Genomic DNA, 17,072 nt, shown 5'->3' with positions numbered 1-17,072 from the left:
GGCCTCTCTCCTCTGCCCCCGCTTCATTCTGTCCACATCCTTTTTGAAGTGAGGCCTCCAGACCTTGAAACAGTTTAGACCTGTTTTAAACGTGGCGCTGGCTGAGACAAAAGCACACACCTGGGGAGCTTTGCACTCCAGAGTACCACGTTTAAACCAAGATTATTAATTACAATAGTACAGCTACTATTTTGGGGCTAAATAACCACCAATAGCGGCTGAATGGTGCAACTGCTGTTCTGATAAAAGGCTACATTTGCACACACAGCAAGTACTGGCTGCAACTGTTTGCACACTTAGTTGGGTGTAAGTTCTGCTGAAATGACTGGGACTTGCTTCTGAGTAAACATGCACTAGATCGGGACCGCGGGTGCAGGTAGCGTTTAAAAAGACATTATGCGCGCGCAGGTTCCACATACGTTGACCTCCGACTCGCATGCGCTGTCTTAAAGCCTCTGATGCCGTTGATTACAGTTGGATTAACCGGCGCTTTCCAAGTGATGATTTCCGGGTGCGCCTGGTGGTGCTTTGGACATGCGCAGATATGCAAATAGTCGTTCTGTCTCCGTAGAGATGTCCGTACGGGTGAAGCGGGAGCGGAGTTCACGTGAGCTGTCTCAGCGAAACTCGCTTTCGAGCCGGATTAAGCAAGAGCCGGGTATACAGAGCGGCGTATCTCGAAGCTTGGGGGGTCGGGACCAGGTGCGTGTGAAGCGAGAGCCCGACGACGACGAGCCCCGAATCAAGCGGGAGCCCGAAGAGGAGGACGAGGATGAGGAACCCACCGGTAGGTTGAACCACCAGCCTGTTAAGGGTGTACTCGTTTGTGTTATCTTGTGGAGCTACCTGTGCTACAAGATGTGGTGGCCGCTAGTTCAGGACGGGTTTCACACAAGGACGGGACAAAGGTTCTGTTTATTAAAATAATCATAAACCCACTTTTCTCTCTACCAAAAACGAGACTCGAAGCAGGTTCTTATGTGGTTCTTATGTGTCCGCTAAAGGTGCAGGTGCCTTTTCAGGATCTGGCTTTGGCGATTTATTAAGGTTTTCTGTGCCGTGGATTTGTTGTGTCATGGGCAAATCATATTTCCAAGATCAGCTGTTGTATATGTAAAGTAGGAGTTGTAGTGCCAACTTGCCTACCTTGCAAGGTTATAGTGTGCCTAAACAATAAAGACTGTAAAGCACTTTATTCATTCAAAGTGCTATTCAGTGCCAGCAGCATGAATTTGAGTCCATGTAAAGGAGTATCAACTGATTTGCTGTCTAGGTTGTCACTGAATCAAAAGAGTTGTTGCACTCATGACACAGTGTGTGAAGCTTTTTTGGGGGAAAGATCATTAGCTGATGACAAACCCTACTGCCTTGTGATTTTGGTACCAAGAAGCCTATAAAAAACGAATTATAACCGTCAAGACACCTGAATGGATGCATTGACGGGGCTCTAGGAAGAACTTGGAATTACATCGGAAAGGCCGTCGCCACTGGATATGTACGCTGAGAATACCAGCTCGAGTCATGGGGATACCATCTTGGATCTAGGACACTAGTAACTGGATAGAGCACTTTAGTCTTAGTTGTGATGTTTTTATTATGTTTTTATTTATGGCTAGACTAATGATCTGGTCTCTGTTAGCTGCCCTGAGCCCACTGGGGAGGGCGGGATATAAGTGTAAAAAAATAATAATAAAAAAATAATAAAATGCCCTAGGACCATATTTAGATACCAACAGATGTTGCAGTTGTAAATGTCATTCAACAGAAGTTGACAAGTCATAACTAGCCCTCAGCTTAGAAGATGGCATTGGCTGAGGAATGCAGGCGATAATGTTTTTGCTGTTGACCTTTATGCTGCTGTATCTTTTTCATTTATTTTATTGGCTTTTTCTCTGTTGCTCTTTATGTACATCAACTTAGTATTCTGCTAGAAAAGCACCCATGAAAATGTATAAATAAATAGTTTTCTCCTGTTATGGATAGGACAGTACTTTGTTGTGAGGCTTTTTCTGAATGCATATATTTTGGTGTGCTTGTTTATTCTTTGGTGCTGAAGGCCCTAAAGCATGTTTCTCACTTGCCTTTCTGCTTGCCTGTTTCAGTGAAATATGGTCGCTTTGACCCAGAGGACCGGCGGAGCAGGCACTGCCCATACTTGGACACCATAAACAAGTCAGTATATAGAGAAAATAGTGTGTAATTGTGGGGAGCATTAAATTAATCATTAGGCTTGAAAATGTACACTGTTTATGGCAGAAAACATTAGGCAGCTGAACCCTATGAAATAATTTTTCTTTTCCTTTGCATGCATGGATTTAGATGTAGTAATGGTGTTTGGTCCAGATACCTATAAGAGTGGCACAATTAGATAAGTGCACCACTCTTTTAGAGTTGTATCATTCTTAACACACTGATGTGGTGAGCTTCAAATGCAGTCTCCCAAAATGCTGTGCTCAATGTGAGAATGGCCTGGTTTGAAATGATGGCTTCATCCCACACATGTTGCTGAGTTCTGTTGTGTTGAGGCATCTGTCTGCCCCATGGTGATTAATTACTTAATATTCTGCTCTTCTAGGAGTGTTCTGGACTTTGATTTTGAGAAGCTGTGTTCAATCTCACTCTCGCATATTAATGTCTACGCCTGTTTGGTATGTGGAAAATATTTCCAGGGTGAGTTTACATTCGTTCTAGGCTTTCCTGTCCAAAAAGAGAGTGTACTGGGCAGTACTACCTTAGAATCAAATGATACTTTTTAGTAGTTATGGGTATCATGCAAAACAAAGGACGGGTCTCGACAATGTAGGCTTAATATGTTGTGTGTATCTCTTTTGCTCACAACAAACTTCTGAAGGGGGGGGGGTGTTACCATCATGCTACTGTGTCAGTTAATTTTTAATGATGCTCCTGGGAGCCTGCAGCTCAAGAACTGGCCCATTAGTTCCAATCAGTATGTGAACTTCATTCCCCTCGCACAACCTTTTTGGGAGCTTTCCCCCTCCTTTAGGGTTGGGGATGTTGCAGTTGCAGTTACAGTAGAATCCTTATGGCAGGATTGCCCTGTCTGGTGTAGTGCCTGATGTTCACTTGGCTCGTTAGTCCTCAGACTCCCTTGTATGTCTGCTTTCTGCCAGTCGTGGCTTGGATCCTGAGCAGTGCAAGCAGAGTTGCACTAAAGGAAGTTAACTTCCCCCTTTCACTACACTCTCCTGTGTCTCCTGCATCTGTGCTCCTTCAAGTCAGCATACCCTAAGGAGCAGCATGAGGAGCAGAGCAAACTGGGAGTCTGCAGCAGGAGGGCAGAATCTCCCTTCCCTGCCCTCCTCTATAGACAGAAAAGCTGTTCCATCAGAGGAGCAGCTGCTGTGCCTATAGAACACCACTTTAGGATCCTAGTCACTAGTCCACTGCTCCAGTCCTACTTTTGTTCCTCTCTCCTTCAGCGGTTTTCAGTTCTCATTGTGGCTTTGCAGCCCACTGCCTGTTTTGTTCTGCTGCCTTTCATTACTCTGTCTCTTCGCCTTTCTTGCAGTCCTTTTTCTCCTCCCGTAACACACATGCCCCTCCATCTTAAGTGCTGTGAGATATCTTTAAAGCCTCCACCTCCCCTTTCTTATTCTAGTTTTGTATTTTCAAGGATTTCTAGAGTAGTTCACCTGCCAGAAGTCAACTGTAAGACGCTCTCCTGGTTTACCCGTCTTCTTCCTTCTCTGTAGGTCGAGGCTTGAAGTCCCATGCATACATTCACAGTGTACAGTTCAGCCACCACGTCTTTCTCAACCTTCACACTTTGAAGTTCTATTGCCTGCCAGACAATTATGAAATCATCGACTCTTCCCTTGAAGATATCACGGTAAGTAACCTTGATGGAGTGTGCGCGCTCACACATGAGCATGGTCACCGCAGACATGTTGCCCACAATAATGGTCTAGTGAGCCCTGCTATATTTGTTGGCCTTTTCCCTTTTTGAAACGCAAGCTTTCCTGGGCTATCTTAAAACTTGTTTGGTTGCTACCTCTATGGATTATATGTCAGGAAGAGTTTCTGTTCTGTCACAGGAGCTTGCCTTTTCCTTACTTCCCTTGCAATGTCTGTCTGTCTGTCTCTCTCTCTCTCTCTCTGAGTTGAAATATTTTATTACAAGTTTTCCAGTATTGGCTTAATGACTCCTCGCTGAAGCTTCCACTGCAAGCGGTGCAGAGGGTCTTACGATACATACCCCCCCCCAATGTTTTAGTTTCCATCACATAGGATTTTAAAAACACACAGGGAAAAAGAAAACCTCAATTCCAGAGCTTTTTTTAAAATTTGTAACCCCCACAGAATTTATAAAGACAGAGTTGTTACTAGCCATTATTCTCATTGGTTGATCAAGTGTGTGCAAAAAAAAATGTTTCTGCATCAGTTCCTGGAATGCCAATTGATGGGAAGTATCGCAGCAAGAGATTCTTCAGATTCTTAGGTGCCACTTGATATAAAGGTCTTTGAAGGCAATGGTAGTTCCAGTATGTACAACACTGATTGACAGAAAGGACAGAGGGCAGATCTCCAGGTTTCAAAGTGGCGATGACTAGCCATAAAGTCTCTTGTTAGAGGTAAAAGTGGTTTGCAGGCTTCATGTCCTAAATTATAAACTCATGATATACATCTAATTCTTTTTTTTTCTTGAAAAAATAAATATAACAATAAAATTTAAAATGTTACAAATGCAAACGTTATCTCCTACATTCCTCAACCAATGCAGACTCCTTTCTTGTTAATAGCAGGATCAGGTTTGGTTTTGTATTTGAACATACCTTCAGAACAATAATTTAGGGAAGATGCTTCCTGGCTATTTTTTGTCACTTTGAAAATCTTAGTTTGGAGACACATAGGTCTTTGTCGTTAGCAGCAGAAAAGAGCAAGAGTCCAATAGCACCTTAAAGACTAACAGAACTTATGGCAGGGTATGACCTTTCGTGAGTCACTGCTCACTTCACGAAAACTCATCCTGCCGCAAATTTGGTTAGTCTTTAAGCCGCTACTGGACTCTTGCTCTGTTCTACTGCTACAGACAGATTAACATAGCTACCCATCTTGATCTGTCTTTAGAAAGTGGCACATTGCTGTGTAAAGCCCCCCCCCCACTCCTGAGCCAAAGCTCTTATTAAGAAGGGGTTAGACTGACCATTCAGCAAAAACAAAGAATTTGGCTTCAAGCTGATGTGCTCTCTCCTTCCTGTCTGCAGTATGTTTTGAAGCCCACCTTCACGAAGCAGCAAATAGCCAACCTGGACAAGCAGGCCAAACTTTCTCGGGCCTACGATGGTACCACATACTTGCCTGGCATTGTGGGACTGAACAACATCAAAGCTAATGACTATGCCAATGCGATACTCCAGGTAATGTGTTTGAAATGCATTGAAATCAACGTGCAATAGGTTGTGACTGTTCCACAGTCACTTTCATGGTAGGCTCAGCCACACATCAAGCATTGTTGCAAATGTATTCTGCTATCCAGAGGCTGCTTGTAGGACCACTTGTGGCTTGAGCATGGGTGCACAACAAGTGGTGTGGGAAGCTGTGCTGTGTGGGAGGGTTGGGTTGGGTGGGACTGGCAGTTTAGCCTTAGCTGAGGCTTGTGATTGGGAAATGTAAGCCTCATAGGATTCATGGAAAAGTTTCCTTCCTGTGGGGAGTGGTCAAAATGCCACCTCTCAGCTTTTCTTTGAGTTGTGAGGTGGAGTTCTGATACACTCCAGGAAGTTTCCCCACTGCATCTGTCCAGGTGGTGAAGAGAGTGAGACTCTCCCACCCTGAATGCAGATTGCCAGAGAATCAGCTCCAGAGAGAGAGGGCTCCAGTCTTGGCACTAGGCCAGGTGGACCCTCCTCCTCCTCCTGAGAATAGGCATTCTTGCAGGAGGACAGAGTGCAAACCTGCTTACATTTGCGAGTCTTCTTCTCCTTGTCTGAAGACAACTACCATGGCCTCAGGCTGTGCAGAAACTGTGGCTCCATTGTGAGATTTCCCAGTGGCAGCTGCTCTCCGTCTGTGGCTTTATGTCAGCTGCTGGCTTTTTCCCCAGGGGCTCAGCAGAAGCACCACCCGCTGCTTAGTTACTGCATTCCTAACCCATTTTATTTCTTCCTTGTCATTACCCCCCCCCCCCCCCCCTCTTTTTTTCTGTTTTTGTTCCCTCCAACACCCCAGAAATCTTGACATGATTGCAAAGTCAATGTAGTACTATTTTAGGCACATTTGGTTGTGAGTAAATCCCAGTGGACTGCAGTGAAATATGCTTACCTCTCTAGTTAAGACTCTATAGCCTGGTAGCCCCTACTTTATCAAAATTAGTGATTAGCCATAGAGACACATCAAAAATGGTGCAAAAACAAATTACAAGTTGATCACTAACATGACATTAGAAACAATAATAGTAAAAATTTAACCAGTGTTCTGTCTAGGAGTGTATTCTATCCCATCCTTCCTCTGCGGAGTGGGTAGTGTAACCAGCAAGCCTCATTGCATATGGAGCCTTTATACCTAGGTCTCCCAGATCCTACTCTAGCCACTCACCATTCTAGCTGAATGAGGAATTGTTCCTAAATAACCAGGTTACATCTTTATTGTGGGAATAATCAGGCAGATTTTACTCTTCACGTTTACTGCTAGGTAAATTCCAGTTGGATTGTGGGAAGAGCAAACAAGAGGGCAGCCCGACAAACTCCAGTAATTACCGATTTAATTATTTGGAAAAAATAATGCTGCCTCTCCAGACAAATTACTCAAGGTGCCATCCAAAATAAAACAATGGTATAACATACAAAACTATTGTGAAAAAGACTATCAGCAGGTTAGAGGCAGAGGCTTTTGTATGTAAATCTTTCCTCTAGCCTGCCAGGTGCTGGTGGCAGCAGGAGTAACCCAGTTTGAGTTTGGATCCTGTTCTTTTGGGTTGACCCCTGGGAAATTGGACTTCATTGTCCAAACTGCTTAGTAGCTATTAAACTAAAAAATTAACTAGAGCAAGGTTGTTGAAGGAGTCAGTAATGCTGATGTTCTTTTAAAATTAATTTACTAGGTTATACTGTATCCACTTTAACTGTGATACTGCCCAGCAAGTTGAGGGCGAGTGGGCTGTACAGTGAAGTGGGAATACTTTGCCACTGACCTCTCACATGTATTCCTAGGCACTATCTAATGTCCCACCCCTGCGGAATTATTTCTTGGAGGAGGAGAACTATAAGAACATCCAACGCCCTCCTGGGGACATCATGTTTCTGCTGGTCCAAAGGTTTGGGGAGCTCATGAGGAAGCTGTGGAATCCCCGGAACTTCAAAGCTCACGTTTCTCCCCACGAAATGCTGCAGGCGGTGGTTCTCTGCAGCAAGAAAAACTTCCAGATCACCAAGCAAGGTGAGGCAGGGCTTAGGTCAAATCAGCAGTCTGGGGATTGGGGGGGGGGCGCTCAGGTGTGCAGATTATGTTAATTACCAGACCAGTTACTTTCTGAGGAGGCCGGTAGTGCTGATGAGTACATTGCTCCCATCCTTTGTTAGGGCTTAAACCTATGATCACCTGTCTGATGAAGAGGAGGTTTCATTTTCAACTGTAGAGCTGGCTCTCTAATGCCATCATTGTGTCATGCTACAGCCCCCAGCCCTTCTCCTTTCATGCTCTCCATCCTTTCCCTGTTTGCCAGGTGATGGAGTTGACTTCCTTTCCTGGTTCTTGAATGCCTTGCACTCTGCTCTTGGTGGGACAAAGAAGAAGAAAAAAAGTAAGTCTGAGGTTGCTGAGTTGGGTTGGCATGGCCAGTTCCTGTCGTGTTAGTTTGTGCACCTGGGTTATAAAACTGAGCATTCTCTGAAGTATGTGTCTTCAGTGATGCTGAGTAGGATCATATAAACATCTCTGAGTTGTTCTCCTTTACCTGGGGGAAGATCAGCAGATAAACCGGTTCTGGTTTACCTAGGAAATGTGAGATGAGATTTTTTTAGCAACGGCTACCTTTGGGAAGAGTGTATTTTTTAAAAAATAATTTTTTATTAAATGTTTTCAACAAGTTTACAATATAACTGTGTCAAAAAATAACTGTAATATTACATTTTTGTTACAAGAAAAAGAAAATCAGAAATCCAGAACTTTACAATTACAATTAAAACTACAAGAAAAAGAAAATAAAACTAATACAATGAAGAAAAAATCAGCCAGTAATAGGTTCCTACTTCTCAACTGTTACAATACAAGAATTGCATTTAGTGTTGAAACAGTCTTCTTTATATGATAAATACTCCAGAAACTGAAACCACATTGATGTAAAATTGGACTGATAACTTTCATTACTCGTTTGTCTTAGAGATTCAGTAATCTTATCTAACATACAAAGTTCACTAACTTTCAAAATCCAACTATTAATTGGAACCGGGCTAGAGCTCTTCCAAAACCTTGCTAAAGTAATTCTTGCTGCTGCGCAGAGGTTTTTTTAGCGTGAGTAATATCTAAACGAGGCCAAATATTAAATATTAGAATCTTTGGATCTAAAGGTACTTTATATTTAGTTATCTGGTAAATAACTGAGAGAACATCCTTCCAAAAAAGTTGTACATTATTACATTGCCACCAAACATGCCAGGGGAAGAGTGTATTGAGAACATGGATCTCGCTCCCCCTCACCATTGTTGTCTGCCTGGCTGCTGAGGGCAATCAAGGGGCCTACTCTCTTGCTCCGTACTCCCAGTGTTACTTACGGTGCCACCCCAAGTAGAATTACATCCTTTTAAGCACCATTGGCTTCAATAGATTTAGAAGGTTGCAGCTCTGCTTGGGATGGCACTGTAAGACTCTCAGCCTGCTCTTGCTGCTTGGAGAGAACACAGGAGCAAGGCAAAACTGAATGACTTGTGGGACAGCAGAGATGAAACCTGCCCAAAGAAAGAAGTGGCTCATGTAAAAGCAGGAAGTGCTTGGCAGGATTACTTATATTCTCTGAGAGCAGGAGAAATCTTGGACTGTGTCTTGGATTTCTAGGTGAGGAGTGATGGGCATACATTCCTGGGCAGCCCAGGAAGATATAACAGCCGTGCAATGATACCATCATCTGTGATGCTGCACCCAGAACACAGTCTTGGCATCTTAACGAGCAACAATGTTGATCCTAGACAATTCCTATTGTGCAAGGAATCTACTAATCAAGCGGGGCAAGGGGCAGGGAGAAATATGTTGCAATGAATGAACAGTAACCTTTCCTCCTCCACTACCTGTATTTGCAGCCATCGTGACAGATGTGTTCCAGGGCTCCATGCGGATATTCACCAAGAAATTGCCGCACCCAGATCTGGCAAGTTTTCTGCAAATGGGCTTGTTCTTGCTCATAAAAATGGGGGGGGGGGAGTACATGGGAGGAGTCTTGGAGGTAAGAGGGGAGTTAATCACCTCCGTGCTGTAGTGTAAAGTTTAATTAGTGTCAGCCATGCACAAAGCATAGGAATCCTTCCTCTGACTTTAGAATTTAGTGTTGCAGTGGCAGTGATTCATAACAAACAGCACATGAACTACACTGAAGGGATTGAAAAGTTCCCTGCAGAATCCCAAGGACAATCCAGCACAAAGTAGCTTGTGTAGCTTGAAGGGTTTTTATTGTTAGGGGTGTGTATATATACATGAGACTGCTTCTAGATGAAGGATGTGTGAGTGTTTTCTCCTCATGCTTAACTCCTGGTATGAGGGAATGAACATAAGCTGCCATATACTTAAGAATTTGCTCTACTGATTGTGTGAATTGACTGACTGAGCCATGCCTTTGTGGGTGAAGTAAAATAAATAGTTGTTTGGAAAGTAGTTGCCTATGAAGAAAGCAGAGTCTGATTATTAGAAGTCCCACAAAGGTCTTTCAAGAGTTCCTATAGTCCATATTTTTAGAATTCTCTTTGTAACTATCTTGGCTAGGGGAAAAAAACATTAAAAAGAGAGAACTACAAGCATAACACACAGTGTACTTAGGAAGCCATGTTCTTTCTCTATACTTGGCTCCATCCTGCAAGGGGCAGACCAGAATCACTGTTGACATGGGGGTAAACTTCTGTATTCTCAGCCCATCTTCTTTCCCTCTGCCAGGGCAACCATATGTCTGCCCCCAGGCTTGTCCTTCTGCATCGGCCAGCTCTGCTAATTGTGGTTGCTTTGTCCCCCCCTCTCAGCCAGCAGAGGAGAAGGAGCAGCTGCTCCAGAATGATGAGTACCAGGAAAAAATGGTGGAATCCACCTTCATGTACCTGACTCTGGACCTCCCCACAGCCCCCCTGTACAAGGATGAGAAGGAGCAGCTTATTATCCCCCAGGTGCCACTTTTCAACATCCTGGCCAAGTTCAATGGAATTACAGAGAAGGTAAGGCCCTCCCCCATTTAGTCTCCTCTGCTTTTCTAGTCTCTTCCAAGAAGACTTGTAGAGGATGAAAAGGTACTGTACTGACCCCAAACATCACACCCTCTCACCACTGGGAAGTTCCACTAGCTGCTTATCATGCATTTTCGAAAGATTCAGAAGTAACTCTATTCTGAATTTAAAAGCGATATACTTTTTCTTAAAACCAAAGTTTAGATTGATTTTGCAGCTGGTGGTCTTGCAGTGATCAAAGGCTAACCATAGGGACTTGTCAAGGGTCTGCGGAGGCTGTCCCAGTGCTCTTGACTGTGTGTTGGCCACTGGAGCCCCTTGTAACCTAATGGGACAATGCCAAGCCAGCACCACAGGCTACCATGTAAGAACCTTCCATGTGCTTCTCTGTTTTGGCACACTAGTGCTTTTTGCTTCCTATGGCTACTTTGTGGCCTTCCATAAGATGTGCACCCAGTGATACTTCATGTACCTCTACCCACAGAACAAAAAGAACAGTTATTTTCCTCATACTCCATTATGTAGAATGAGGTCTGACCCCACATTAATGTTGTAAAATGAGTAAGCGTGCTCCTCTTGTGATGGTTCTTCTGTGCATTTCTTTTGACAAACCGAGGGCTTTATTCTGCACCTAAGCATGGTTAGCTCATCTCTGTCTAAAAGGGGCTGAGAGAGGGGCTAGGTCAGTTGTGCGAGTGTGTGTGGTGACAGTATACCTGCAAAAATTGCTTTCTTCAGGAATATAAAACCTACAAGGAGAATTTCCTGAAGCGCTTCCAGCTCACCAAGCTGCCTCCTTACCTCATCTTCTGCATCAAGAGGTTCACCAAGAACAATTTTTTCGTGGAGAAGAACCCAACCATTGTCAACTTCCCCATCACGTAGGTAGCACCATGTTGCCACATGATGTGGCTTTGTTGGAGTGGACTTTTCCTGAACTTGGAGTCTGAGTCATAAACCTTGAGGCTGATGATAATTTTGAAGTTGCTTTTTGGGTGACTTAGATGGGTGGAGGCTTCATGTTAGTGTCACCTCTGAAGGCATTTGCTGATTAGCTTCTAGTTAATTTCAAGAGTTCAAGTCAGAAATGCGAAAATAAAATCTAGCTAGTCAAAGGGTTACATTGACATGGATCTTAAGACTGATCTCTCTTTAAGTACTCTTCAGAAATCCCATGGGTTATAAATTGAGGCTGGTCTTGTCCTTCGACATGCACAGTGTCTATATCACCTGATAATTTCCGGCAGTGGTATAAAGATTCTCGCATGATGGAGGCAAATGACCTTAGCAGTAAGGATTAGCAGCTGGGGTTGGCTGGTCTTCCATTCTCCAGCCTTTCCTAATAGTTGGTCAGTGCTTTGCTGGTGCCTGTAGTGGCTAGCAGTTTTGACTTTTGGGTGTGGCATGCTTTTTTGAGTACCTGTAGTTAGAAAGGAGAGCTCTGCCGAAGGATCTTGGTAAGAGTGAGTCAGTCCACCAACTTGATTTGGATTACTAGCCAAATCAAAGTCTGTAGCTGCCAGTGACTCCTCTGAAGATGGTTTCTTTCCCTCCCTGATGCTGAGACCTCTGAAAGAAGCCCAGATAATAGTTCCTCCTTTCCTTGCCCAACACCCCCAAGCTGCCACCAGGAGTGGTATTCAAAGTGTTTTAAGATTCTGTGCATGGGGATTCTGGAGGTGGTACTCGCAACACCTTGCTGCTGTTGCTGCCTCCTGCAGAAACACAGCCAGAACAGGGTTGTTGTGATGCACAAACCCTATGTATATAGGGTAGGGGCACTCACCGGAGGGGAGGCTTACCAAAGGTGCAGATTTATGGTATTCTCTGTGTGAGAAGCAAAGCTGCAGTGTTTTATAGTTGCAGAGCAGGTAAAGCAGAGCCCTGATGGTTTCTTCTTTTTCTGCTGCAGGAATGTGGATCTCCGGGAATACCTCTCTGAGGAAGTACAGGCTGTGCATAAGAACACAACCTATGACCTCATTGCAAACATAGTGCATGATGGGAAGCCAGCTGAAGGAGCATACAGGATCCATGTGCTGCACCATGTGAGTTGGCTCAAGCTTGCTTTTAATTCCTCCTGCAATCAGAGGTAGTGCTCCTAGCAGTTCCAGTTCCTGTTTTCCCAGAGGGATTGCAGTGTTCCTGGCAGTATAACCACATTGTGTGCATGAGCACTCTGCCCTCAAAGCAGTTCACCTCCTTTTTGTTTCCTAGCCCCATTCAGTGGCCCTCAGCTACTTTTTTAAGGCCATTCCACACCTTGGCCTTTGTAATGAAGTACTGCTGCTATGTCCGGACTCAGGATCCAAATCTCCAGTCCAGACAGAGTGACCACTTGTGCCTTATTGTTTTCCTGGCACACACATAGCCTTGCTCGCCCACATCTTACCCTCATCCCTTGTGTTATGGCTTTGACAGGGCACAGGCAAGTGGTATGAGCTGCAAGACTTGCAGGTGACGGACATTCTCCCCCAGATGATCACACTCTCCGAGGCTTACATTCAGGTGAGAGCCGGGACCAGTCTACAGGCAGAAGTGGTTCCCCTGCTTGAAGCACTGACTGAAAACAACTGCAGACCTCTTTGTGTTGAGAGGCAGGGATGCTTGGCCTTGGGTTTCAGAGAACGGCCAGGATACCAGGGTAGCTGATAACTCAATACACACCTGTCATTTCCCTCTGTGTGTACCTGTCATTTCCCTCTGTGTGTATGCTTCCCACCACCCAAATTCTGTTCAGCCCTTGAAAACATTGCTGTTGGGATACGGTGTACAAACTAAGCAAATAGTCTGAATTTGATCTGCATGTCATATCATTTCAATTGGGAGATTTATAGAGTAATCCTAAACAGGTCTGCTGAGAATCCTATTCAGTGGAGATTACTCCAGGAAAGTGTTTTTAGGATTGCTGTGTTAGTGCAGTTTTGCATACAGCCAAAGAGGGCTGCTGTGGGTTCAGAATCTGCCACCAAACTAGAATAAGGTTTGGTTTATTTCTGTAGATCTGGAAGAGAAGAGATAATGAAGAGGAGACCAACCAGCAAGGAGCTTGAAGCAGCAAGTGAGAGCCACTGGAGGATGAAGAAGGCAGAATGCCGGGGCTCATCATTTCCTCTGCTGAGATTGAGGAGTCTAAACTTGGATCGTTCAGTTAAGCTGCTGCCAGTGCCAGCAACTGGGCAGGGTGGGCTTACCTCTTTTAGAAGCCTCTAGTTGCTGGTTGTGTCCCTTCCTCAGCCCACCTCTTGGCTCCTTGGTGCCTCTGTAGGGTTGGAACACGGGGTGAGAGAGAAGAGGTCACAGCCTTTGGACATGGCTTACTGCACACATTTCACCATCTTGTTGGCCTGCCTGGGGAAGACATCTGTTCTGGCACCACCCTGGAAGCTGGCTGACTGGCGAGGACCTTTCCTGTGTGCTGTGCTGGTTATTTCTGTGTCTGTGCATTAAATGTACATGTTTTTTTACATTGCCTGTCTTTAAAACAATTGATTTTTCTGGAAATTGCGTAGGAATGTTGTGGACTAGATAGTTCCAATTGATTTAGCTATTTCTGCTTTAAGTCCATGAGTGGGCCAACCTACAAGCTCTAACATATGAACTAGCAGGAGCAGTATTGCTAGCCACAGCTATTTAACATCGTTTTCACTTGTGAATGAGCTGCTGCAGCAGAGGACTATTTAACATCCTAAGACTGGATCGTTTTCACTTGTGAATGAGCTGCTGCAGCAGAGGTGGTCCTCCAGGCGATAACAGCTGTGAAGGCAGTGTGTGTCTCTTCCCTTTTCCTCAAGCAGCCCCTAATGGAAGGAGGGTCTAGGCATGCATTTCTTGATGTAACTAGTGGGTACCCAGCCCTTTTGTGTTGGTGTTCAGGCATAGCCTGGTTTTTCAGCAAAAGAGCCTAACAGGCCATCTAATCCAGCTCCCCACACAATGTGGGAAATCAAAGCTAGAATATTCCTAATGGAGAACTGCTTTGAATTCCTAGGCTCCCTGAATTATATCTTTGTTCTCCAAGCCAAGTCATGCCATTCTTCTTTGTATGAGGAGCCCTTCAAGGATTCCCCCCTCCCCCCCTTTGGAGTGGTGGTAGAATGGCTCTCACCTTGCTTTGAAGTTATGCCAGTATTGAGAGGGCAGCTGTCCAGATTTTTGGGGGGCAAGGGGTTACCTTAAAAGAAAAGCTTTACCGTGCTGAGATGTAGGATGATATTGGGTTTGATCCCATGGAAAATGTTCTCATGTGCAAGGGGAGAGGTGATTTTTGCTGCTTGTCCCTCTGGTGTGACACCCTCCCCCTTTATGCTGCTTCTGAGGGGGGGTCCCCTGCCCCCCAGGAGTGGCACTTTAGGGGTGTTTCATGCAGCAGGGGAAGGGGGGGAAGTTGAATGCAGGGAATTAAAATGGGATCCGGCCCCATTATATAGCCCTTGCTTTTTTCCTACAGCTTCCCCAGAACTTCCTGCCCCTGCTTATTTTCACTCTTCCCCCGCTTCCTTCCTTCCTCTCTTCCCACTGTGAGCAGTCTCATCATCCAGCCTTATTTGCTGCTCAGTATCCCTCATGCCATAATCTCTGAGCACGAAGAGAGAAGCAGTTCCTTCGTAGTATGCGGTTCTCATTTACAGTTCAAGGACAAGAGTCAGTGCAGTACCTTGTTGAGATGAGTTTTAATATTCAAGAGTACACAGACCTCTTACATTCTGCCTCCCATCAATGATCAATAAGCAGGAAGAAACCTAGTGACTTGGTCAGAGGTCAGGAGCATGTCCCAGCACCCGATGGTGTCTGGATTCTTATCTGGCTACAGCCACACGTGAGCCTGGCAGTGTTGCACAGCCTAGGAGAGTATGAGAAAGTGGGAGAAATTAGATCCTAGCTCAAAAGGGTGATGGGGGCTACAATCTATGGAGATACTTCTAGTACTTGTCCACTTCTAGCTTGGCTTTTGCACTGTGGCCATTCAAAGATCAATAGCCAAGCCTGCTGAAATTCATTCACTTGTGAGAAATGGTTCTTTTAACAGGCTTCATGTGCCCTGTAGGCCCAGCCCTATTTTTATATTTCACTTTTCTACACACTGAGACCCGAAGTGGTTTATTGCATCATTCTCCCTCTACTTTATTCCCACAACAACACCTTGTAAGGTAGGCTATGCTGAAAGATTGCAATAAACCCAGGGTCACCCACTGAGCTTCCACAGTTCAGCAGAGGTTTGAACCCACTTGTTTCAGCATAGTCTGACACTTAACTGCTATGGCACACCAGCTGTTCCCCTGATCTCTTTAGCAGCATTTCTAGGCGGGGAATATTTTATTATAATGATTTCTCTGCTGCCCATCAACCATCAGGCTCATGGTGGGGAGTGAGTAATGACAAAAAAAATATCAAGTCACAGAAACATGAAACACAAACTTTAGAGGGAAGAGAGGTGAGAGGCATGGTGTCCACAGAGCCTGAGCTGGGCCTGCCCTGCTAGGATCAGGCTATGAGTTTAACTGCCATGTGCCTCATGATCTTGGCAGCCAGTGGTGGTTTTGCCTTTGCCACAACTGTTTTAAGACACTGCTTGCCTACAAAGCAAACGTAGTTCTTACCTTGCATTGCTCAGCAGCACTCAAACTGGAGCACCAGTAAGTAGGGCCCCGGGCACATGCTGCATCTCCTGGAAACAGTCCCCCCTCAGCCACACAGGCACCCAGTTCCTGTTAGCAAGGATCAGAAAGAACAAACAGGAGGAAGAGAAGTCAGTGGAATCCCGTGCCTTAGCAGAAATAATAGTCCTGTTGCCTTGTAGACTGGAACTGCCTTCCTAAGCCAAGTCACACCACTCCAGGGTGTCCATGACCTATTAGGTGACCTTTTGTGGTTAACAGCTTGCAGTGTTCCCTCTTTCCGCTGGTTGCTGATAATCCCTAGGGGCTGAGATCTACGTGAGCATAATGGAAGAGTCCTAGCAGCATTTACTCAGCGCTTTACTCTTCTGCGTGGATTGTTTTGCAAATCAGTTGAGGGCTTTTGTAACTGACCTTTTCCTGACTTGGCTTACCCATTTCCTTGAATGCTTAATAGAGAAAGTCAGTGAACAAATGCCGTAAATGGAGTAGAGAGTGGGACTGAATGAGGTTTGTTGGTACAAAGTCTGCTGAGAACTGATTTAAGGAAACAGCCAAGCTCAACAGAGCTGGTTTTACTCAGATAAATTCCACACTGTGTGCCTGCACCTGCCCACTGAACTCCTTGTTGCTACTTAAATACACTTAAGAAAACTCTGGATGCTTTGCAGACTCTGTGTTGTGATCTCCACTAGTATCAGAGCTGGATTTACAGATAGGCAGAAGTATTGGAAGGATGCCATCTGTTGTGAACAGGCCTGGCATACCTGGCATGTCGTCTTGGAGCTCCATGGTTTTGCAAGCAGGATGGCCCACTTTGACTGGTACTGGTGGACAAAGCTTTTGCACTGCAAAAGAATAAGGGAGTAACTTTAGCATAATAAGGGTTGGATTAAACCATCTTTTCTGCTAGTGAAAACAGGAGGAGGTGGTCTTCAACCTCTTATGCTGCCCTGAGAATCACAGAACCTGCATCATGTACAAAAGCCTTGTGGGAGAGGGGTTGTTGTATGGAGAGGAATTGGGTGAGATTGAGCGGAAAAGCTGACTGCATCCAACCCTATATCCATCTCTTTCC

At 44.9% G+C, this 17,072-nt stretch overlaps 2 protein-coding genes across 2 annotated transcripts in view; one reads left to right on the top strand and one right to left on the bottom strand.

Moving 5' to 3' along the window:
• The first annotated feature begins 551 nt into the window (after positions 1-551).
• On the top strand, positions 552-13,792 carry USP39 (ubiquitin specific peptidase 39). The gene is made up of 13 exons (XM_015423020.1): positions 552-787; positions 2,103-2,172; positions 2,576-2,670; positions 3,714-3,850; positions 5,226-5,378; positions 7,170-7,395; positions 7,682-7,759; positions 9,252-9,319; positions 10,179-10,367; positions 11,115-11,257; positions 12,289-12,424; positions 12,798-12,884; positions 13,379-13,792. The coding sequence occupies exons 1-13, from the start codon at positions 574-576 to the stop codon at positions 13,427-13,429; spliced, it is 1,647 nt and encodes a 548-aa protein (XP_015278506.1). The 5' UTR covers positions 552-573; the 3' UTR covers positions 13,430-13,792.
• Positions 13,793-14,710: 918 nt separating this feature from the next.
• The window catches only part of LOC107120354 (pulmonary surfactant-associated protein B-like), a 4,563-nt gene continuing 2,201 nt past the window's right edge, over positions 14,711-17,072 (bottom strand). Inside the window, exons 3-5 of the mRNA XM_015423035.1 lie at positions 16,762-16,842; positions 15,977-16,084; positions 14,711-15,219 (exon numbers count right to left, since the gene is read on the bottom strand). Coding sequence (XP_015278521.1) covers positions 15,184-15,219; positions 15,977-16,084; positions 16,762-16,842 — 225 coding nt within the window. The 3' untranslated portion in view covers positions 14,711-15,183. The remainder of the gene's footprint in view (positions 15,220-15,976; positions 16,085-16,761; positions 16,843-17,072) is intronic.

This window comes from Gekko japonicus, unplaced genomic scaffold (assembly GCF_001447785.1).
Source record: "Gekko japonicus isolate JY-2015 unplaced genomic scaffold, Gekko_japonicus_V1.1 scaffold208, whole genome shotgun sequence".
In the NCBI taxonomy this organism is placed as follows: Eukaryota; Metazoa; Chordata; class Lepidosauria; order Squamata; family Gekkonidae; genus Gekko; species Gekko japonicus.
This window is presented reverse-complemented; position numbering and strand designations above follow the sequence as displayed.

Excerpts from the sequence above, each read along its gene's own strand:
- USP39 (XM_015423020.1), top strand. The coding sequence starts at position 574 with ATGTCCGTACGGGTGAAGCGGGAGCGGAGTTCACGTGAGCTGTCTCAG. Across the intron at positions 5,379-7,169 it reads ATGCCAATGCGATACTCCAG|GCACTATCTAATGTCCCACC; the intron begins GTAATGTGTTTG and ends ATGTATTCCTAG. Across the intron at positions 12,425-12,797 it reads GGATCCATGTGCTGCACCAT|GGCACAGGCAAGTGGTATGA; the intron begins GTGAGTTGGCTC and ends TGGCTTTGACAG.